The 22,470-nt window shown below is 54.2% G+C and overlaps 10 protein-coding genes across 10 annotated transcripts; 7 read left to right on the top strand and 3 right to left on the bottom strand.

Annotated features, from left to right (window-relative positions):
* Positions 1–10: 10 nt before the first annotated feature.
* Positions 11–2,635, top strand: BBBOND_0310770 (membrane protein, putative; the record flags this gene model as incomplete). The annotated part of the gene is made up of 1 exon (XM_012913906.1): positions 11–2,635. The coding sequence occupies one exon, from the start codon at positions 11–13 to the stop codon at positions 2,633–2,635; it is 2,625 nt and encodes an 874-aa protein (XP_012769360.1).
* A 175-nt stretch (positions 2,636–2,810) lies between these two features.
* On the bottom strand, positions 2,811–3,103 carry BBBOND_0310760 (RNA polymerases N / 8 kDa subunit family protein, putative; the record flags this gene model as incomplete). The annotated part of the gene is made up of 3 exons (XM_012913905.1): positions 2,811–2,842; positions 2,878–2,972; positions 3,009–3,103. The coding sequence occupies 3 exons, from the start codon at positions 3,101–3,103 to the stop codon at positions 2,811–2,813; spliced, it is 222 nt and encodes a 73-aa protein (XP_012769359.1).
* A 97-nt stretch (positions 3,104–3,200) lies between these two features.
* On the top strand, positions 3,201–5,136 carry BBBOND_0310750 (hypothetical protein, conserved; the record flags this gene model as incomplete). Its single annotated transcript, XM_012913904.1, has 5 exons — positions 3,201–3,335; positions 3,372–4,085; positions 4,126–4,264; positions 4,538–4,659; positions 4,696–5,136. 5 exons carry the CDS (start codon positions 3,201–3,203, stop codon positions 5,134–5,136), a joined length of 1,551 nt encoding a protein of 516 aa, XP_012769358.1.
* A 358-nt stretch (positions 5,137–5,494) lies between these two features.
* Positions 5,495–5,994, top strand: BBBOND_0310740 (60S ribosomal protein L37e, putative; the record flags this gene model as incomplete). The annotated part of the gene is made up of 3 exons (XM_012913903.1): positions 5,495–5,615; positions 5,753–5,828; positions 5,895–5,994. 3 exons carry the CDS (start codon positions 5,495–5,497, stop codon positions 5,992–5,994), a joined length of 297 nt encoding a protein of 98 aa, XP_012769357.1.
* Positions 5,995–6,058: 64 nt separating this feature from the next.
* Positions 6,059–6,499, top strand: BBBOND_0310730 (hypothetical protein, conserved; the record flags this gene model as incomplete). Its single annotated transcript, XM_012913902.1, has 1 exon — positions 6,059–6,499. One exon carries the CDS (start codon positions 6,059–6,061, stop codon positions 6,497–6,499), a length of 441 nt encoding a protein of 146 aa, XP_012769356.1.
* Positions 6,500–7,422: 923 nt separating this feature from the next.
* On the top strand, positions 7,423–12,602 carry BBBOND_0310720 (hypothetical protein; the record flags this gene model as incomplete). The annotated part of the gene is made up of 4 exons (XM_012913901.1): positions 7,423–10,913; positions 10,949–11,017; positions 11,060–11,372; positions 11,409–12,602. 4 exons carry the CDS (start codon positions 7,423–7,425, stop codon positions 12,600–12,602), a joined length of 5,067 nt encoding a protein of 1,688 aa, XP_012769355.1.
* A 1,198-nt stretch (positions 12,603–13,800) lies between these two features.
* Positions 13,801–15,650, bottom strand: BBBOND_0310710 (nucleolar GTP-binding protein 1, putative; the record flags this gene model as incomplete). The annotated part of the gene is made up of 3 exons (XM_012913900.1): positions 13,801–15,342; positions 15,379–15,576; positions 15,618–15,650. The coding sequence occupies 3 exons, from the start codon at positions 15,648–15,650 to the stop codon at positions 13,801–13,803; spliced, it is 1,773 nt and encodes a 590-aa protein (XP_012769354.1).
* Positions 15,651–16,811: 1,161 nt separating this feature from the next.
* Positions 16,812–18,032, top strand: BBBOND_0310700 (hypothetical protein, conserved; the record flags this gene model as incomplete). Its single annotated transcript, XM_012913899.1, has 1 exon — positions 16,812–18,032. One exon carries the CDS (start codon positions 16,812–16,814, stop codon positions 18,030–18,032), a length of 1,221 nt encoding a protein of 406 aa, XP_012769353.1.
* Positions 18,033–18,089: 57 nt separating this feature from the next.
* On the top strand, positions 18,090–19,337 carry BBBOND_0310690 (hypothetical protein, conserved; the record flags this gene model as incomplete). Its single annotated transcript, XM_012913898.1, has 1 exon — positions 18,090–19,337. The coding sequence occupies one exon, from the start codon at positions 18,090–18,092 to the stop codon at positions 19,335–19,337; it is 1,248 nt and encodes a 415-aa protein (XP_012769352.1).
* Positions 19,324–22,095, bottom strand: BBBOND_0310680 (ATPase domain containing protein, putative; the record flags this gene model as incomplete). Its single annotated transcript, XM_012913897.1, has 3 exons — positions 19,324–19,629; positions 19,665–21,641; positions 21,730–22,095. 3 exons carry the CDS (start codon positions 22,093–22,095, stop codon positions 19,324–19,326), a joined length of 2,649 nt encoding a protein of 882 aa, XP_012769351.1.
* Positions 22,096–22,470: the final 375 nt, after the last annotated feature.

The following is a 22,470-nucleotide window of genomic DNA, read 5'->3' as shown; positions in this document are numbered from 1 at the left end:
GTGGACGAAGATGAACGTTCTAGGTTGCATCGCGGCCCTTGCGGCGTTTGCAGCGTCAGCGGCAGCTCAGAAGTGCCTGGAGTTTGTTCCTGTGGACATTTCCATCCCGGAGAGCACCTACTACGTCAGAAATGAGTCGGGCTCCAGGTTCACCATCGTCACCAAGAGTGGCAAGTGCATCGGCACCGTGTCCAACAGCGGCCAGGAGATCTCGAAAATACCGGAGACCGGCGTCACCAACAGAAGGGTTAGCGTGCAGCGTTTGTTGGAAAATGAATATGTAAACACCGACCTGAAGCCGGCCGTCGAAAAGGACGGCTACATCTACATTGTGGAAGTCGAGACCATCTTCCTCGGCATTCCCAACAGGCAGAAGCTTGTGAAGACCACTACCGGCGAATACGAGGAGTACTCGGGGGGATTCGATGATTTGGACATATGCGGTAAAAGCTTCGAGTCGTTCGTGCAAGAGCCGATGCGCGCGGACAACACCATGGCGCGCCTCCTGCCCAAACCCGGAAGGCGCATGGGATCCATCGTATGCGGCGACAAGGTGCTTCTGGAGCAGGATGACGAGGTTTTCTTCCGGTACGCGGAATTCAGCAACAACATCTGGCACGTGTTTACCACGCCGAACGTGGGAAACAGTTTCAAGACGTCCTTCCTGCCCGTCGCCTGGAAGGACTGCATGTACCGCACCCTGGACCACGGCTCCCTGTACATCGACCTGTCTAAGGACTACAGGACGGAGTACTGCCAGATCCTGTCGACCTGCGGCGAGAACTGCGTCTTCTTCGACGGTTGCAGTGACCCCGATTACAGGGTGGTGGACATCCTGGACCAGAAGGGCGTGGTGTACATGGGCAACCACGCCCGCTGTGTGCAGCTGAAAATGCAAGTCGTGGAGGGCACTCACTACCTCACCGTGTACGCCAGGCTGCTGAACGGTCTCTTCGAGGCGGAGCTCTACCGCTCGTCCGACGGCCGCAACTACACCCCGTACAAGCCGGAAGTCATCAACTTGGAGCTGACAAACACCAACATCGATGAGCGCATCCAGGTCACCAGTGACAGGAACGGCAAGGTGTACACGATCCCCGCGCCCAACAACCTCCTTTACACCATCGGCGCGGTCACTTACATGAACAAGACGCTCGTTGGCAAGAGCTTTTTGGAGGACCCCGACAAAGTGCCGTATGTCGTGCTCTCAAGAAGGATCACCGTCGTTGACGAGTACACCACTGTGGAGACCCAGACCAACAAGGACCAGCCCACCAATGTCACCTACGTCACCAACAAGGACGGCGTATGGCTCCACAGGCCCAAGCCTGTGCAGTTCGAGCTCACCCAGCTGAACGCGAACGACCCCAACTTCAGGGTCACGCGTTTGGAGAAGGGCAAGTTCCATGTCGCGGCCGCCCTGCCCAACATGAAGATCGGGTCCATCAAGTACAAAAACACCATTGTCGCTCCGAACCAGAGCAACGCGATCTCGACGGAGTTCCTGTACGACTTCAACGAGCTGCTCGTCACCGAGCAGATGAACGAAAGCGTCAGGTTCCACACCAAGTACGTGCTCCGCCAGGGTTTCCTCGGGGATGACACCATGCTGTTCGTCGAGAGGCACAAGCAGCCGCACGTGCTGAAGATAACCGACGTGTTCAACGACGCGTTGCCGGAAGTTTTCTGCAGGGACACCCTCGGCAAGTTCGTCAAGATCTACGTGTGCAAGGACCTGTTCAACATCACCATGGGCGCGGTCACCTTCGGCGACACCACGCTCGTGCCGTACAACAGGTACTTCAAGATGAGGGAGGTCTACGTCGCCGAGGAGTACTTCATGTCCTACATCGTGGTGAGGTCGTTCACCGAGGAGGGCGACAGCGTCGTGGAGGCCTTCCGCAGCAGGGTGGTCGACGGAGAGATAACCTTCGTGCGCATGAGGAGCAAGCCGGTCACGATTGACTTGGCCCCCGAGGCGAAGGCTGCCGATCAGGTCGTCAAGGTCCAGGACGGCAACAACAGCTACTACCGCATCAAGCCCGAGTTCGCCGTCAACCACAGGATCGGAGACGTCAGGTACGACGGAAGGCTCCTCATTCCGGACGGCGGGTCCAACCTCTGCAGGGTGCTGAACACCACCGCCGAGGTGGTGAACGGCAAGATTACCGAAATTCTCATGTATGTCGGCGACATCGGCACGGCCGGTCGGAAGGCGAAGCTGCTGACGGCGAACCTCGAGGCGCGCAGCCTCACCGAGGTCCCCAAGAGGCCGCTCGAAATCGATATCAGCTTCAAGGGAACCAGGGACGACGTGGTCGAGATCGCCGAGAACAACGACACCATCTCGTACTACGTGCCGTGGATGCTGGCTGGCGGCATCAGGCTCGACGCCGTCGTGTTCACCAACGGCCAGAACGAGGTCGACGTCCTCATCAAGGACCTGGACCTCGACGACATCCCGGAAGTCAGGCTCCACCACGCCTCGGACGCCGCGCAGGCCGTGGTCGCCATCACCCCCAAAAACCTCCCGGCCATCTACGCCAACGTCATGCCCACCGAATCCACCCAGGTCGCGAGCACCGCGAACCGCCTGTACGACGAATACTTCAAGTCATACTACGGGGAGGTCTGAGACCCCTAGCAAACACGTGTATAATATTCAAGCGATTAGTGTCCGGTGCTTCGCAGCTGCGGCGGCGGGGAGGGAAAGTGCGCCGCCGCCATCAGGCTGCGCCGCCTAAAAGCCCGTATGGACCGGGCTAGACTGTTCCCACATGTAAATGTTGTATGCGATTAGCAAACGGCAGTCAGATGTGCTCCTGGTTCCGCTTGTCGTAGACTGAACGGCGTCAGCGCCAACACACCCAAACCCACTGTTGTAGACGAGCAGCTTCTCAATGAGGTCCACGTGCGTCAGAATCATGCGGCGGCAGCAGTAGCGCGTCAGGTCCAGGCGGTCCAAGGCGTCGCTGCGAAACTTTGGCACGGAGCCTTCTTACACCCACCCCTCGCTCACGTTCTGCTTGAGCATCTCCAGCCAGCGCTCCCAGAGGTGCCCTATCACCTTGCCGCAGGTGAAGCAGCGAATCGGGACGATCATCGTGTACAAGGTCGCGAGTGGGCGAGCGGAACGGCGCGCGACGGCGGGATTCCATGGGGGCGCGCGGCCGCGGCCGTCGAGCGCGCCAGTCTCAACCATGGCGCCAGGATCGCAGCATCATGGCGTAGAGTACGCTATGAAGTCGGACGCGCTGCCGGAGGGCGCGCAGTTCATCGCACGGAGCGGCGGCGAGTACTTCTTCTCCAACGACAAAATCCAGCTCGCGTTCAACGTAAGCTGCGCGCACATACAACCACATTGGCCGCAGGAGCAACTAAAATGCGTTCGAGAATTCGAATTCCAGTACAGGTGCCGCATGGCATCCACGTACGACAAGGCGCTCGCCCTGGCGGCCAGGAACCGGCTCTACCTGGTTGACCAGGCGGGGGCCGTGAAGGAGCTGAAGATGTCCAAGCGCCTGCTACATGTCCACATGATGGGCGAACAGGAGTTGCTGCACGTGCTCATTTGCCGTACGCGCAAAATGCTACAGCTGCAGATCGGCGAGCGCACGCTGTCGCTCGAGGTCTACGTCGGCAAGTGCGACTGCGAGATCCTCTTCGCGGATTTCGTCGACGAGGGCGTCTTCTGTCTGACCTACGTCAACGAGGGCAAGGACGTCAAAATCGCGCTCGTCGCGGTTCGGAATGGGCACCTGACCCTACTCAGGAACGACCTCTTCCGCCAGGCCAAAACAGGCAAAATGACGCGCGCCATCGGGTCGGACAAGCACTTCCTGATAGGCTGCGACGGCAAATGGAGCGTGCTGAAGTACTACCGGCTGTATTGCGCCATGGTGCTGGTCAGGCACCTCAACATCGCACTGGGTTCCACCACCACGCTGAGGCTCCTGGGGCAGGAACGCGTCATGGAGGTTGAAGCCGCCGACCACTCCATGAAAGTCGTGTACCACAACGTAGTGAAGGGCGAGCGTGTGGAAAAGAAGATCCCGCTGCAATCGGACTGCAGCGAGATCCTGACGGTAGGTGGTGTCTGGTTGCACGACCTGCAAGCATGCTCAGGTCGACGGAGTTGGCAAGCGCGTGGCAGTGCTTCTGCGGGCCGGCGAATCTGGCCTGGTGCTGGTCCATTTCAAGCCGCCAATATCGTCGCGAGTGCCCGTACTCTTTAACAACAAGTTGGAGGTGCATAGGCCAGAAGGTATGTTGCCGTGTCATCGTGGGATTTATGACGGCATTATCTGGGTAACTATGTTGCTCCACGTTGTGCTTTGGCGCGGCGAGGTGGCGATGGACGTGCCAAAATACGTACGGCTGAGTGTGGGAGTTACGTGACTGCGGTGTGACGCAAGCTTGGTTGCAACGCTGTCGTCGCGTGGACGTTTGTGCTGTTTTGGATGCTCTCACGTCGGCACTCGTGTTGTGCGTTGTACACGCGTAGTTATTTCATATAACCACTTTAACCTTGCCGCAGAGGAACTATCGATGCTCATTCGCACGGGGAAGGTCGCCATCAACACCCAACTCGTCGACCACATCATGAAGAACAAGCTGGAGTCGTGCGCAATCGAGTGCCTGAGGTCCATATACATACCCGTATGTTTATAACAACGCACGCACTAATGCCCCCAGGAAAAGGAGGCTGTGAAGATCATCGTCGAGAACACGGAGCTGCTGAAGGTGCTCATACAGCACACCAAGGGCGACCAGAACGAGATGATAGCGGCCATACGAAAGCAGGTCTCCGAGGAAAAGTGCGCGGAAATCGTTGAAAAGCTGTTCTACATGCTCGACAACATCGACATGTTCGGCGACCATCAAATCCACTGCTACAAGCGCATCATCGCATTCATGAACATCCTGCTGGATGCCAAGCTGTTCCATATGCAGAAAGCGGACAAACTCAAGCCGGAGTGGGTCACGAGGCTACAGGAACTCGTGGAACCCTGCTCAGAGGAAAACCACAACCTTCAGAGCCTGCTCAGCTTCACCGCGAGCCTCCTTAAGTCACGCGGCAAGAAGCAGAAGTGCGAAAAGAGTTCGCTCATAGTCTCGCTTCCCATCTCAGTGTAGCCGCTGAATGAACCTAAGCATTAAGTGTAACCCCTATGCGGGTCGTATATGCGAAAGACGGCCACGGCCATCTGTGCAGAGGCGACGCCGGCAGGTGGCGTCGGCGCCGGGCCGACTGCGGCCAAGGTGAGGTGTAATAATTCGCAACCGGTGTGGCACCATTACACGTGATAAGGCTCCGACAAAACACACTTGTCTAAGTTTGCGCGGCGGCCCCGGTAACTGGGCGGTTCTGCCTGACCTAGAAACGACACTCGCCATGGGGTGGACTGCGCGCCACCGCCGGAAACTCCACCGCCGCGTGAAACAAATTACAAAATCGCTACTTTAGCATTATATAAACGCAAAGCGGTGCAAAATGGGTAAATGTGGCAAGGGTACGGGGTCGTTCGGTCTCCGCAACGGCAAGACCCACATACTGTGCCGCCGCTGCGGCAATCGCGCCTTCCACAACCAGAAGAAGAGATGCGGCTCGTGCGGTAAGTGATAAAAGAAAGGAGCCGGTGTGCCGCCCGAAACTCCGCGGAACCGCGGTGGCGGGGTACAAAGTTCGGGATGAGCGGACTCCCCCGTAGCCAGACGACGCGTCACCAAACACACACTAACACCCGTTCAGGCTACCCTGACAAGAAAACGAGGCGCTACAACTGGTCGTTCAAGGCCGTCCGCAGGCGAACCACGGGCACAGGCAGGTGAGTCTCAGCTCAACATGGCGCGATGTGCCGAGCCCGACCGAACCCTTGCACATTCACTCGCAGGTGCCGCCACCTTAAGACCATGCCGAGGAGGTTCAAGAACGGCTTCCGCTCTGGCACCCAGCCCCCGGCCAAGAAGAAGACCGGACCCGCCACCGTATAAGCAGCACAAACCACATTAATCTTTCGATTAGATGTAGCCCATTATTATATTGCCAATTCGTACAATGGATAAGTTGATAGCCCCGCTCGTAGGCCAGGCCAGGGCGGTGAGGGCCGGAGTTGCCAGGCAGGCGCTCGGCGCGACCGGCGGCGTTAGGCACGTCGCGACTTCTGCCGGCGCGGCCATCGCGGACAGCGGATACGTACTCAAGCCAGTGCCGGGAGAAACCGGCCGCTACTACCTGGCGTTCGCGAAAGACAAAATGGAGGCGCTCAAGGATCTGTCGTTCATCGACTTCACCAAACAGAACAAGGTGCAGAAGGACGAGTTTCTATTAAGTGTGGAGTCTGCAAAGACGATGTTTGACTTCATGTCGCCGGCGACGCTGGAAATCATCGCGCTGAACAAGAAGTTTGCCGAGCAGCCCTCCGAAGACACGCTGAAGCAGCTCAAGGAGCAGCCAGAGCTCGACGACAACTACCTGATGATAGTCAAGATGGAGTGAAGCCGCAACGCCGTAGCTACTTTGTGTTCACGCCACCAGTTCCGGAGTCAGGGCTGGGGTTGCACGGCCACAAATGCCTGATCGAGAAGCGTTTCACTGCAGGCTGAACAGGCGCATCACCCGTGCCGGTATTGTTAGACTTCATGCAACGCCCGAACTCGTGGAGATCAGACTGGCATTGCTTCCACACTCTGCGACAGCCATGAGAAAGGAGAAGAAGCTTCATCACGGTCCCAGTAAAACACGTAGTTACGACGAAGCGATGAAGTCACAAATGTGCAAAAATAGGACACATTTGACGATTGTTGATAACACACATCCATGTATATTGAAACGTGCTGTGCTATATGTCACCTGAGCATACCTGTCGTGCCGGTCCAGGCAGTCCTCCAGGCGCCGGTACTGCGCTTCGCACCCTGTCTGAGCAATGCGGTCGTCAACGTCCAGAGTGCCCTGCGAAGTACCAGCTGACATGGTGGCAGTAATTATATGGTTGCCTTGGGCATTGTACCAGTCTTGAGCTCGTATGGCGCCGAATGTGTGACGAAGATTCCAAGTACGCGACACTGCGGAAGGCAGCATGATGCCGGGCGTTTATTGCTGAGCACGACAACCTCATAGCGCGTAAATCATCAAAACGTATATAGAGAGGTCGAAAGAAGAGGATATTAGTAAGGATTGTCAAAGGAATCCGCGAAACGTAGCTTCTCGTAGACGTAACTTGCAGCTAAACCGAACTTCTTCGGCGCCGAAAGGTCGTTCGTAAAGCGCTCTGGGAGCGGATAAGTGATACTATATCTTAGTAGACGTCCAATTGTCGAGGAATCACGAGAAGATGGCCGCGGAATCGCAAGTTTCGTCATCGCAGTTGCTGCCGACGCCGTAGGTACACAGTTCCATCGGCCACGGGATGAGCCGAGAGCATGACTGGGCACATCACAGTATGTGTGATACTGTGCTCGGTCTGTATCGCAGCACTGTTTCCGGCGGAAGCTCTTCACAAAACGCATGTGAAGCATCGACATGTGACTGATGGTGCGCTGAGCTCGATAAACAAGGCTGCGCCGCGACTTCAACGGAGTCTCGGTTGCCTGGTGAACACAACATGTAATACTTCGGGCACTTATCAGACCTCAGGGACACTGCGGCGGAATCGCAGTGAGGTGGCATGCGGAGATATTCGCCCCGGAGTATCGCACAGAGCACAGTCAGCCGGTAGGCGCAAAATGCGAAGCAGCAATCATGAGGCTACGTTTGTGGGTCACATGAATGTGGAGCCTCGAGTGGAACAACACATGGCGCGAAAACGTGCCGCCACCGACAAATCTAGCACAGGTGCCTGGGGTGGACGTACCAATAGTCGTCTGCAAGCAAAGGATCATTTTGAGAACCCTTTCCTCGAAAAACCAAAACCCATAGATTTGCCGCCAGACGAACTTGAACGAATTAGGGATATGCTCGACCGAGTGTACCCCGACGATGCGAAAGAGGACGAAGATGAGGCGCACCCGCTCAGTGACGTGTTGCTCAGGTACTGGGGACGCAAACCCAACGCAAGGGACTGCATGATGCAGCTTGTAGACAAGATTCTGGAGGAAAAGGAAACGACCGATGACGACATAGAGATTTGCAAAAGGCTGGGATTAGAGCCACCTCCAACCATCAAACATGAACTTGCATCCGCCATGCTCAGGGAGATGTTTAATATGCGGCAGAAGCCGAAATCGTTCATACAAACTCTGGTGGAGGCTCTGGGGCTGAGAAAACTGATGCAGTATATCCGAGGGAAGAAGGAAGGTAACGTAAAGAGCAAGTGGCCATTTGGCATAGAGCTCAAAGACCCCAATATGGAGATCACGCCACTAACTGAGAACGCGCTGAGGGGCTATTTAGGGTTGCCGTATTACGACCACGTTGCCGATTTGGCGAAACGGAACCCGGAAAACGCCAGACGGATATTGACGATCATACACCGCATATACAAACCGCCGATCCTGTTCATCGACCTCCACCCCGACCGCGAACACACAGACCAAGACTTGTACATGGACTCAGAAAACCTCAAAAGGGCACAGGGAGAGGCATACAAACACTTCGTGAACACGTATCCGGACCTCAAGTGGCCGGTTGATGATCAAAGTTTTCTGGATATATACAACGTATGGTACCCGGAAGACAAGGCGGTGCCGGCAGATTCGCTGCCAGACCTCATGAGGGAGGAGTACGGGCCCGGCATGAACCTCATGCCGCCAAACTTCTACTACAGGTTCATCGGGGTGCCGGCGATAAGCTGTGCTACCGGCGCCGCTTTCGGCGGGCTGCTGGCGAGCGCAATTGGTGGTGTCGCCGGACTGGTAGGCGGGATCGCTGCGCAGAATTTGGTGCACGGCATCGTTGGTCCCAAGGCGTGCTCTGTTGCTCTGGCAGGCGCCACTCTAGCTGGGTTGTCGAGGGACATGACGGTGAAGGGAGACTTGTTCAACGTGGCCCTCAAAAACCTTGTTGACAACGCATTCGAGGACCCGCGAGCCGTAATCAACGCAGCGTACAGCGGGCTGGTTCCGAAGGACGATGTCGTGAAGGGGTTGGAAAAGTTCACCATACACTGCACGCTCACAGCGTTCAGCAGGGCGATGCGGTTGGCCAGGGAAGGGAAAGGTATAAAGACATGGAACCTGCTGGCTAAGCAATTAGGACGGGTTGCAGAAATATGCTTGCCGATATGTGGCGCATCCGTATACCGAGTGATATACTTTGCAGCGTGCGACCTCGCCACATCGAACGACCTGCCGTGCGCTGAGGGGGACGAAGTTCTGGGCAGGCAAATCTCAGGTGATCCGGAGTTTTCAGATGATGACTATACGGACCTGTACGAAGAAGGGTGCAAAGAATTGGGGATACCTATGCCTGACGTGGCGAAATTCGAGCGCACTGCCATGCTGTTCACAACGTTCGTTCTGCAGGCGTTCGGTGGTATCCAGAATTTCAAACGGAAGTCGGACGAAGAGATCGACAAGTACAAGGAATTCGTAAGGGCTCTCAAGGAGTTCGACGTGTCAGATGATGCGTGGGACAACCTCAAGGACGAGCCCATGGCGACGTCGACACTTGACGACATTGAAAAGTTCGCAAGGGAACTCGACCAGATCGGCGGCAAGTTCAAAAGGATAACGCTGGAGAGGGAATACGGCGTGGACACTCACAACGAGTTCCTCGGCGAAAGTGATGAAGAGAAACACCTCCGGATGCAAATTGAGCTGCAGCAAGCCAGGGACGCAGTAACCGATTTGGCCCATAAGGTTGGGTACAAATTGGAGATGCTCAAAGCGCTCTCCATGGCGTTGCACGTCAGAGAGGAGTGGCTGCTGCCGAAGTATACCCAGTTCCTCAAGCAGCAATGCGTGGAATTCATTGCTGCTGAGATCCGAAACCAGACCGGTAACCTGGAGGAAATGATACAGGGGTTCCATATAGCGAAAAAGCATACTGAGGAAATCAAAAACGAAGCGATGTTTTACCTCACCCAGAAATTGCACGAGAACAAAGCACTGAACCACGATGAGGTGCTGGAGATGGCGAGGGTGGCCAATATATCCGAGCAAGTGACGCTCGATGCGTGCAGTGTGGCCATGTACCAGGACCTCAAAGACGAACTGGCGACGTGGGACCTCACTGCGGTGACGCCAGACCAGATAAGGGAGATAATGCAGCGCTATAGGTGCAGAGACCTAGTTTTTGTAAACGCTATATGCGACGTTATCAAGAAAACGGCGTCAGAGGCCAAAAAGGAAATGATTAATGCCAGGAACAAACTTAATTGGAACCTCGTCGAAAAATACATGAGTTCGCTGCTGCGGGGCAGGAATGCCGTAGTAAATGCAGCTGCGGACACCATCGACTGCAAGCTGTGGTACAGGCTTGAGCGCGCTTTCAGGCACAACCTTCAGTACATTGACTATAAACTTGGCAGGCACCAAATCCTGGGTACGGGGGAAGTGGCCAAAATTGAGAACGCCGACTGGGAGATGCTCGACCCACCGCCCCAAAAGTCGGAGTGGAAACAGCTCGAGGAAGAATGGGAGGCCGACTTGAAAAACGTGGAACCTCTAAAAATTACAGGCGAGGATAGCTTGACGCCCATTCCGCTGCAGATGGAGCTCTCGAGGATGGTCGAGAGGGGAGAACTCGACCCCCGGCTGGAATGCGTACCGAACGAGTTTCACATTGGAGAAAGGCCCAAGGAATTGGAATATGAACCCGACTACAAGTTTCCCGAGGACCCGCACGCCCTTGACCGCCCTATAATTGACAGCCGGTTGGCCTACGCATGTTGGGTGGTGTATTGCTACCGCAAGAGAGCCGTAAATGAAGAAGACATCAAGACTGTGCTGACAATCTTCCCGTTTTTGAAGAAGTAGGTGGAATACGCGTTCACTACATCGTGTGCAGGCTAGTGGAGAAGAGTGATGAGCACTGGCGTCGACTATACGCAAGACAGCGGCTGAGGCAGAAGGACAGGTAAGCAATGCGTGCCGTTGCGTAACGTCATATCCTGTGCAGCTTGGGGTCGAACGTCGATTGGTGCCGGGAATTGGACTGCGACGAGGAGATGGCCCAGAATGTATGCGCCGTTGCCTACGAAGAAGATCTGCTGAAGCGTACCGGAGCTTACGTGGAACACATCGAGGATGACATCGGTGACGTCGAGGACCACTATTTCAATCCTTTCGACCCATCAGTGTACAATAGGATAACGTATCTGTACTCGTCGAAGGTGCCGTCCGAGCTGGAATTGGAGAACATAAAAAAGATACAAGCGTTCTTCAAGCTCACGCCGCAAAAGATCGCGGAAATACATACCAAATGCTTCTCGGTAAGTGGTTAGATATGTGTTTGGCATTGTTCGCAGCATGCGCTCGACCTGCATTGCGGAGCCGTGATGAAGCGTTCGCCGCAGGACTGGCCGAAGGCCGTAGAGGAGGAGCTGATGCCGCTAGCCAAGGAACTGCTCATACAGGAAACGCCGTTCGACATGATACTCCGTAAGACCGAGTACGACTACCTCATAGTGGAGGCGAACAAATTGATGATGAAACGCACACCAGGTCGGCAGTTCCTGGACATGTGTGAATTCATAATCGACGAATTCAAGAGGCTAGGGGTGATGTACATGGCAGACGGAAAACGCAGGATGCGCTTCTCAATCAGGGCCCAAAACAGCGCCATCATGGAGGAAATCATGGGGGCCTTCATTATATCGCATGTAGACGTGCATGGCAAGGTGGACCAGGAAAAACTGGACGAGCAGTGCGCCGTATACGGACTCATCAAGGATACGAGGAGGGAAGTGCTCAACCGACTAGGCAGGAAGTTTTATCACAGGTTCCTGCAGAAGTTCAGCAACGAGGAACTCTGCCTGGAATCACTCAACGAAGTCGAGCACCTGCACAGGGCATACGAGCTGGGCCCAAAGGAGGTGGAGGAGATATACAAAACGCATGTAGGCATCCGCATACGTGAGTGGTATGACCCGGAAAGCGGACTTGAAGCTATGAAGAAACTGGTCACCATACTCCGGGGCCAGGACTTCAACAAGTTCATACCGTTTGAGAGGTCCAGACGCATACACTGGTTCATCAATATCATCAACGATTGCATCAACCTCGGAGAGGACAAGGCGGAAACAAGGGTATTCACGTACCCTCTGGAGGACTTCTTCGCACTACACTTCGAAGGAGGGGAGGAGAACTTTGACTCCCTGCAAGGGATAGTCAACCTGTCCAGACGCGTTCTCACCTTGACGCCGGAAGAATTGCGCGAGGCCAGGATCATAGTTGGCGAGGAAATTGGCGCAGCCGCGCTGAATAACGTCCGGCAACGGCTATTGACCAGAGATGGCGTGTATGCTGCTGACACCGAGATGTCCAAGTTCATCCGGGCGATCGCATTCGCGCCTCCGGACGAACTTCAGACGGTCAAGAAGGAGCTGCCTCACATCAAAAATCGTGAGGAACTCAGAAAAGTGATCATGTTGATACCGTGCTCCGACGAAGCGCTGGCCAAGAGCCTCAGAATGCTAGACGAACTCATGCCGGCTTCATAGACACCTAGCTGTCTAGATGCTATAAATTGTACACAAATGATGCAAAAGCGTGTCAGAGTAGCCTGTGAATAGAGAAATGTGCCCTGGAAGCTTGAGCAGCCGGTGCCATAGCAGCAGGGAAAATTCTGCGCTCATTCGCGACAGTAGTGCCACCTGCTGTCCCAGTTGCCGCACTAGTCCCACTAAACAGGCCACAGAGACATCACAGTAGTCAGCTGTAGACGTGTGTTTGTAATAAAAAATTTTATCAACCAGGCCTACTGGAATCACTAGACGACTAGTTAATACGTCCGGGATACGCTAACCACCAAGTTAGTGTCTCTAAGTTATTCATATTTTACTTACACATAGCTTATAGTACAAGCCAGTTAGAGTTGCTAAGATGAGCGCCACCAAGAAGCTGGTTTCTTGCGTTTTTGGCTTAATATGCTCCATTATCATCCCGGTCACCGTAATATGCGTCATAGAGTTTGGTTTCGGGATACCGATTGGAAGTAGAGTTGGTTGTGAGTGTTTTACGATGCAATTATGCCCAGTGTATTGAAGGAGTGTCGCAGCTATTTAAGAAGGCAGAGTAGATGGCACAAGGTCTCGTTACAAACATGGACACAGACGCAAGTTACGCTGCTAATAAGCCGATGTTGAAGCAAAATCCCCGGAACTATCTGATGTGTACATTCTGTTGAATATCATTACTATACCAAACATATATTTAGTGCATACCCTGTTTGCGGTGCATGACCACATGTGTTATCTGCGTTTGTACGTTTACACACACACCCTGGTGTTTTATTGGTCGCAGCGCATCTGAAATGTCACTACTAGACGTCATTAGTCACCTAACGCACATATGACGTCCAAGTGGCTGGGTGTGTGCAGTATGATCGGTTTCCTGAGACATAGACACTTGGAACCTCAGCTATGAAGGATCTGGGTAGCAGTTGGCGCATTATGCCGCCCAGTACATTCACTACGTGACGCCTACTGTTATCCAGAACCATGCGCCCACAACCATGCACGTCGCCGTCATCAAATGGCACTGCCGCCAACAGGCACGTAGACGCCGGTACGTGGTGACGTTACAACATGCGGGGAAACATCGTTTGACCCTCAAGTTACGACAGTACTCTGAGTAAACGAGACAATATATGGCCGTAAAAGCCAAATCTGCATTAGACCGAAAGTTGGTAGGCAAGCATCAACGACGGGATGTTTTACCCAACGTGCGCTTGCCGGTGAACATGTGCTTCGGGCGCTTCACCGCTATGGTGCGGTCGTGCTCGCTGAACGTGCCCTTAGGAACCTTCACGCGTGCCTTGGGGCGAGAGAAGGACACGGATTCGCCCTGGCCCTGCCTCTGGCGGCTCTTGGCCTCCTCGAGCTTACCCTCAATCGTGTCAATGGGCATGGGCGCGAGACGAGAAGCACGCTGGTGCAACTTGATGCGGTCCTTGCCCTTGCTTCGCATCTTCTTGACCTTTATAGTCTCGTTCAGCACTGGGCCGCCCTTCTTGCGCTTCAGCGAGTTCTCGAACTTCACCTGGCGAATGCGAGAGTGCATTTCAGCCTCACGTTCGGCAAGATCCTCCCATTCGTCGTCGATGGTGTCGTCCGCGAGTTGGCGCAGAAGCAGCTCCTCTTCCTTCTCCAGCCGGCGCAAGGTCTCCTCGTTACCGGGATAGGCGTAGTCGACCACATTACGTCCTCGGTAGATCTCGGGGACCTCGTCGTATTTCCAGTCGTCATCAGCCAATATGTGATGCTTGCGTTGGTCCACGGAGTACACACCGGGACCTCCGCCCATAGCCTCCAGTTGCTTCTCGGTCTCGACCTCCCCGGAACCGGCGTGTTCAGGACGCTCAGTTGGGGGACGGGCCGGGTTGGGAGTAACGTTGGTCACGTAAGCCAACTTAAGCACCGCACTCTGCGGAGCCTGGCTCAGCTTCTTCTCCAAACGCGACTCGAGCAGCAGCCTGCAGGCGGCAATCTTGGCGTCGTCCACGTTCTCACCAGTCAGGGCAGACACCTTCACCCACCGTAAACCTTCCAAACTAACCATGCGATTCATATCAAATGGGCCCAAATCGATCTTGTTCAACACCACCAATGTGGGCTTGTCCTTAAACAGGGGACGGATGGACTCGAAGAGCGCAACCTGCTGCTCGATCGAGTAACCGCAGGATTCGCTGACATCGATGAAGAACAGCACTGCGCAGTATATGTGCGCCAGCGCAGTAATGGCCGTCATCTCGATAGTGTTGCGCTCGTCCAGGGGGTGGTCCAACAGACCGGGGGTATCGATCACCTGCCAACGCAGGTAGTCGTGGTCGAAGTGGCCCACGTACAGACTCTTAGTCGTGAAACTGTACGGCTGCACGTCCACGTTGGCCTTGCTAACCTTGTTCATGAAGCTGGATTTACCCACATTTGGGTAACCGGTCAGCAACAGGGTCCTCGTGTAGGGGTTGATCGAGGGGAGACGGGACATGTGCTGCCTCACATCCTCCAGGTACTTTAAACTCCCAGCCAGCTTGCGGATTACCTTGGCCATGCGACCCAGGCCGGCGACCTTCAGCGACTTACACCGATATGCGGAGATCGCAAACTTGATCAGGCCTACGTGCTCCTTTGCGATTTTGTCAAGGTGACGACGAGCTGCATTGCAGTGACCCAACGCGAGCTTGTAGTGGTCACGGTCGTACAGCACATTGAACAGGTCGCTGTAGAATGGGTGGATGTCCTAACCAAAGTGAAAATCAAGCCACGAAACACCTACGTCCAACTGAGGCAACTGGCTCAGGATGCGTTGAAGCCGGTCTCGGAACGCCTGCTGCACATACTTCACCTTGCGCATGTAGAACTTCCGAATACGGGATATCTTGAACTGCTTGTGGACCTCCGTCGGCGTACGGCGCTGGGTCTCCGATAGCACGGTGTCCAGCAGCGCCGTGGCCGTAGGGATCGTGGTGATACCCTGAATACATCGTTAAAACGCTTTACGCGAGCCTCACCCACCTTAAAATTATACGTCTGCGTCCCGCTTGCCATCTTGAAGGACGACATAAACTGGGAAGTGAACTCAGGCGTGGAATCCGGGTGGGGACGACCACCGCGAGGAGTTCGGATGTAGTAGAGATTTGGGGGGAAATTAAGTTAGTATTAATTGTTGTGTTGTAGCGAGGTACCGATCACCTTGCTTGAGCCTGCCAGTGCTATACCGAAGCGCGCTGCCTGGGAAGTCGTGGCAGCAGGCAGGGCACGCCCTTATGAGCTAACCGCTTTGACGCACACCGCTGCCATATAATACACGGGTTACGGCGTATCTGTATACTGTACAGTGACTGGGCATCCCTTAAATAATCCCCTTTGAGCAAATGCGACAAACAGCAACGACCCAGCGGTGCGAAATAGATCTTAAACCGCTTTCGATAACACACACGCTATGAGTCAAGAGTAGATTGAACATACATGGACTGTTGTCAGCTGGAATTGTGGTGTGTGCGTGATCCGGGCCGCCAAAGCACTGCACATATGACCAGGGGTAAGCCGATGTCTAAATACGCGCACAATTGCTTACCGCCGACAAATCGCGCATTGTGTAGTTCAAAATGCGGCATGTGACACAAATTGATGGCAATAACCTATAAATGTGTGGAAGTCACCCCCGCAATCGCAGCGCGCATACCTTAGCAAAACGCACATAAGCACAAACATACAAACACAGTCATGACTGTAGATGCGTAGAAGACATCTATGAATATTACGAAGCGTCTCGGTTGCGTAGACAGAACAGTTGGCAACTATGGGAGCCGCATTTTATGCATATGATGTTGCCGCCGGGGGGGCACGGACCCCCGCGTACTGCATTATAAATTAGCGCGGTCTACTGTGATCGCGCATTGTTAAATATTTCTCATAGCTTTTGGCTCTGTATTCTGTGCAGGGCGCGAAAAGAAACGGTTATTAAGCGGCCGTGTAGGTTACTTGCGTGCACGCACGTAACTAAAGCGCGATTAAGGCGGGTGTTTGGTCACAAGTTATACGGATCACGGTGGTAAAATAGGTGTTTATCTTACGCGCTTGCAAGAGGCGCGTTCGCGTGTATCTACGCAGAGAGCGTAGCTGTAACGAAGGGTCGGTCGATACCGTAGCGGTTGACGCCAAATCGTGAATTAATAGAGGAATTGTTGTGTGTTGAATCTAGCGAAGATGATTTTGGACCTTAGTGGACAGTCGCTGTACTCCCTGTGGGATTCGGCAGTTGCCAAGAGCATGGACGGAGTTGGACTCTCGTTCGGCGATGTCAGAGAACTACATGTGCAGATGTGTGGGCTCAAATCACTTGAAGGGCTGGAGAGATTTGTAAATCTCCGGGTGTTAGACGCGAGCAACAACAATATCAACGCGTTCAAGCCGCTATGGAAAATGGGCAGCCTGCGCACCGTCAAGCTCAGGAGCAACCGTTTCAAGACTGTGTGCCTGCGGAAAGCGGGAGAGGCGACTGTGCTGGCGACGGCTGACGAAGTTGATTACCCTATAACCGTCGTGAATACCGCGGAGTATAGCCTCCTGGATTTGGAGGCAAACGACATCACCTGCGTGCTGGCAGAGCCTGACACAGCGGCCACTGTGGAATGTTTGCTGTTGGCAAACAACCGAATCTCCGAAATTTCGGGGTTGTCGGCTTTCTCGGGAATCACTCTGCTCGACCTGACGGGAAACGTCAGCGTAGATGCGGAGGCGATTTTGCGTATCCCGTTCGGGAGCGGGCCGCGGATTTTCCTACAAGAATGCCATATCACTAATGAACATCGTCTCATGGATCTGGTGGAACAGGATAAAGAGGCGGAACTTGTTGTACCGGGGCATATCACACTCAACCACCCCCGGGTTGTTAAGGTCGGACCCATCGACCTCGGGAAACTGTTGCAGAAGGAGTTCGTGGAATACGAATCGGAGTTTGCAGATTTCAGGTTCGCTGGAGATCAACTGCCCAGGGAACTCAAAACGCCTAGGGATTACTCGGATATACGCTTGGACGCCGCGCATTTCGTAGTACGCACCCACTGCCCTAGGCAGCACATCGAAACAATCACGACCATGGTGGACCTCAGCGAAGCCGACAAACATGGTTTCAAGGGACGCGCAGACACCGCGGTGTCGTCGACACTGGGAAGCGGAAGCGAGACGAACTCACCGCTATCCATCAACGCGTTAGACACCTCGACCGACCAGGATGACGACACACACTCACCCAAGTCATTCATTCGCGGCAAAGCATACCCTGTCGACGACAATCAACACATCTCTATGGTTAGAGGCGGTCGTAGAGTTATCGAGGCTGCGTGGGCGGAAAGGATTGAACGCGACCTCTCCTCTCACTTTGCCATGCCCGACACCATTGTAAGGCCGACCGACTCGGCGGCCTGAACCATCCAGTAGTAACCAACAATGTTTGAATGTTGACTCCCCCTAGACCCGAATAGAATGTGCAGCGCCTTTAGCGAGGTGGTCGCCGCCAGGCGCAAGGCAGCCGCGAGGGTAGGACATACACATCGCGCAAAACACACGCCGCAGGACAAGAACAGGAACAAGGAGTACTTGTTCGGCGTTATCAGCGCAGACGATGTCGAGTGGGCGAAGAACGCCCTCGACGATAGCGCGCAGGTCAAGCGGTACACGGGCAGGGAGCAGGACCAAGACAGGGTCTCGACCGCAGAATCGGAAACCATCCCAGCGCTCGATGGCCCTAACGACGAGTGTGTGCAGAGCAAACACACAAGTATAAAGGACCTGGTCGAAAATGTGCAGCAGCTTAGCCTCAAACTTGGAGCGGAGGGGAGGCAGCGCGAGTCACTGGAGCAACAAGTGGAGCAGCTCAGAGAACAAAACAGACAACTCATGTCGCAGATGGAGACCGCTGAGAGTAACTCGGAGGCGGCGAATGCGTATGCAGCTGCGCTGGAGGCGATAAAGACACTCGATGTCAAGGAGTTCGGGCAAAACTGTGAGCAGATCATGGACGCCATATACTCCGTGATATGCGATGCATTCGGGCCTGACAACAACCTCGCGCTGCTCTTTGAGGAGATGGCCGACATTTACCTCAAGGCGGAGTCAAAGCACGAGCTTGAGATACAGGCGATGCAGAAGCAGATCGACTTCCTCACACAGTTCGAAAACGTCATCAAGGGAGAGGTGAAGCCCAACGCTAAGACGCTGGATTCGTTGGTGGAGCAGCTTAAAGCCACCAAGGAGGAGTCAGCTGCCGAAACATCAGCGTTGCGCAAGCAAATCGAGTACCTGAAGTCAGAGAACCAGCGCCTGCAGAAGCAGAAGAAAACGGTGGAACAGAACTTCGAAGCGGAAAAGCAGGATCTCAACGGTATAATCAAGGCGCACCAGGACAGGTACCAGCAGTTGCTGCAAGACCAGGCACAGCTTTTATCGCAGATGCCGCTACTCAAGCTGACACCGACGGACCGGCCTGCTGAGGACGGGGTTCTGCGGCAATCGGGGACGAACACACTGGAGGCGCTTGTGACTGCCTTGTACCGCAAGGACGCAGAAACGCAAAAGCTGGTCAAGAGGAAGGACGACGTCATACAACAGCAGCAAAGCACAATCAACAAGCTGGAGGCGCGCCTCAAGGAGTGGGAGGCGGACGCCATATTGTGGCTAGATTATGTCAACCAAAGCAACGCGAAAAAGAAGGCAGCACTCAAAGAGAATTAGCGACCTGTTCCTTCTCCAGCTGACTCAGCTTCTTGGAGAACTTGCTCACACTCTTATGGAGCAGCGCCATAGTCTGGTTGAGCGGCATGTTGAGCTCCTGCGATAGAGCCATCGGGGATTTGCCCTGGCAGCCGATACCGAGCAGTATGGCGCACTGCAGGTAGGACAGCGAGATGTCCACTTTTTTCTCGAACACGAAGCGGCACATTATGGGCAGCAGGTCCGTAACCAACGTGAACTCTGCAAGCTGTGCAGAGTAGCGCTCAAGCCGACCCAAATCGAAAGAAGTAAACTGTGCGTAATTATATGATGTATAATTCAACTAACCACCTCTAGAAGCGTCTTGTCGTCGTGCGCCTTGATGTGCTCACTCGAGGCCGTCAGCAGCATGAGCACCAAAGTGGCGGGCAGCGATCGCCAGCACGAACCAGATAGCCCGAGCAGGCGCCTTGAGAAGTCGGAGCAGAACTCGCTCAGCCATTCTTTCTGCGCTCCGTCAGATTCGGATGCCGATGCGGCATTATCGGTAGCGCGCAGCAAAATAATGGAAAACTCGCCAGTCGCCTCGTTCGGTACCTGTCTACAGTAAACTGGCTTGAACGATTGTTTAATCCAGTATTTGAGCAGCTGAGAGTTTAATCCAAAGCACGTGCCAACATAGTCGACCTTTTCGGCACCATCCTCAAGGGCTGCGGCAGGATCCACGGGCACCAGCAGGGAATCACTTGCGGGAACCTGGTTCACCGCACCATTGACGCAGCTGATGAACTGAGAGAGGCATTCCGATCCGTATCCCATATTCTGCAGCGCCTGGGGCACTGCGATGCGCACTATGCGAACGCCGAGCAGCTGACAAAAGTCCTCGCTGCAGAAGTTCTGAGTCAGGGTCCACGGAATCAGGTCGCCGCTCTTCTTGGTGGTGCCCTGCGCTACTGCCTCCTTCGCGACCAGCTTGCTTATTCTGCCTTCAATGGCTACGTGCAGCACGCAAAAAACGCGGCTCTCCAGCGCGGATACGGAATCCTGGTCCTCCGACTCCAAACCCGGGGCCATAAGCACAAACAGCTTGTGAGCGGGCGCATCGCTCAGCAGCAGCAGGTCGTCCGGGGAGTTGCGGTAATGCGATGACGACAACACCGCCGTGATGGAGTTCAAAAAGGACTCGGCCTTGGAATGGTACGAAAACAGCACGTCGCGGTTCACCAAATACAGTTGGCACTTGTTTGGAGGTGGTAACGTCGTGCGTTCCTTCGGATCATCCACAGGGGTGCCCAAACACAGCACCCCGTTGAGCCAGTTCTCAATGGAGTCGTTTTTGCTGTAACGGATGGGCTCCTTCAGCGTTATCTCGGTGAGCGCGTCCGGGATCGTGTTACGGAAACGCTCAATCAGCTTCAAGCTCAACGAACGGCCAGTGCCCTCGTAACCGCCCACTGTGGACGAAATTATGACTATGCCTTTTTTGCATAATGATTCCACGATTGGCAGAGGGATGGACGCAGCCTCCTCAATGATCAGTATGTCGAACAGGTAGTTGTTGGCGCCCACTTTAGGGTCGATGGTGCTCGACTCTACAAACTTCACGCATGTGCTTCCCCTCACGGTGAGCGTCAAGCACTCCACGTAACCGTCTTTCCGTGACACGACCACCTTGGAGTTGTCGGGCGTGCCCAGCAACTGCAAGCCGCTCTCCAAAAAGCTGTATAGCGTCTGTACATTTTCCACGGCGGGGGCAACGATCAGGATGTTGCGGAACCCCATGTTCAAAGCCGATGATAGGAACAACCCGATGGTCGCACTCTTGCCCCTACCACGAGCGCTTAAGATCGTTGTTATGTTAAGACGCTGCTGGATCTCGGCGCCCTTTGAAACTGCATTGAACAGCGTTATCAGAGCCTTCAACTGGCCATGCTTGATACACAGTGTGGAAATCTTTGTCAAAATCTTCATTTCCAGGGCGTCCTCTTCACTCGAGCTCAGAGAGAGCTGCAGTTTGCTCAACTTCTTATCGCTTCGCGACTTAGTCAAATCTGACAGCGTCATCTTGGCTATCGGCAGCACGTTAAGTTCGTCGTCAACGACGATTGTGTTGCGCGCACTGGCCAACGAATAGATGAAACGCTTCACAAATCTTGGCTCGATAGTGCTGTGGCCGTGGCTTACGAGCTTGGCGTGGATGTCCATAGAAATCTCGTATAGCTGGTTCAGGGATGACATCGTGTGTAACAGCAGGATTATAATGCCTCCACCCTGTACAGTCTCAACTGTGCGGCATAGCACGTTTGGAGTTAGCGCCTCGAAGTCCTACAGAAATGTTAAGTTGTCTATGGGCGTTCATAAAGCCATTACGCAAATTACGGAAAATGGGATTAACCAACAACACTATACATACCTGGAGTACGAGGAAGCCAAATGTTTGACCAAGAACCTTTTGGGACTCCTTGTAGTAGCAGTAGCGAATTTCCGTGGTACGGAGGAACAGCTCGTAGGGGTCCTCAGTCGCCTCATCGTACAAACCTTTGTATGCAAGCTTCTTCTGCATCTTGTGACGCTTGCGATGGTGCGACGACATCTCCAGGTTTTTCTTGTAGCACCATAGCACCTTGGCCTTGTTACCAGAAACGCGCTGGTGCAAGTAGTGCAAGTTGGACACCTGCAAACGGCCCTTGTCGCCCACAATTACGAACAGGCAGCGCTCTCCTGTTTCCACGGCGTGCTCCACGAGCGACCGGATATCGGACGTCACCTTCTTCTTCATGGTGGTGGAGCAGCTACGGTATCCTACAGGGCCGATATAACCGAGCTAACTTAGGCGGCTGGAATCACCGAAGAACAACACACCGTATGCACAGCGCCAATATTCGCTGTGGCACAAGGATTCCACCAACGAAGCCCAAAATGAGGTAAAAAGTGCGGTCAAAATGTTCGGAAGGTATCCATGGCAATATACTGCAATCCCGAGGCTGACGATAGACTTTAAGTGCCTCAGAAAACATAAGTTTAATAAAATGTATATTTTGCGATTGGAAGGTATTGAAAATTGTCGCAAAGCGTGCGCTGCCTTCCAACGTGACCGGAGTGCAACGCGTAACCGCGGCCTGTTAAGTCACACCAGTAGCGTTATAGGTGCAGT

Source organism: Babesia bigemina, assembly GCF_000981445.1.
Source record: "Babesia bigemina genome assembly Bbig001, chromosome : III".
In the NCBI taxonomy this organism is placed as follows: Eukaryota; Apicomplexa; class Aconoidasida; order Piroplasmida; family Babesiidae; genus Babesia; species Babesia bigemina.
This window is presented reverse-complemented; position numbering and strand designations above follow the sequence as displayed.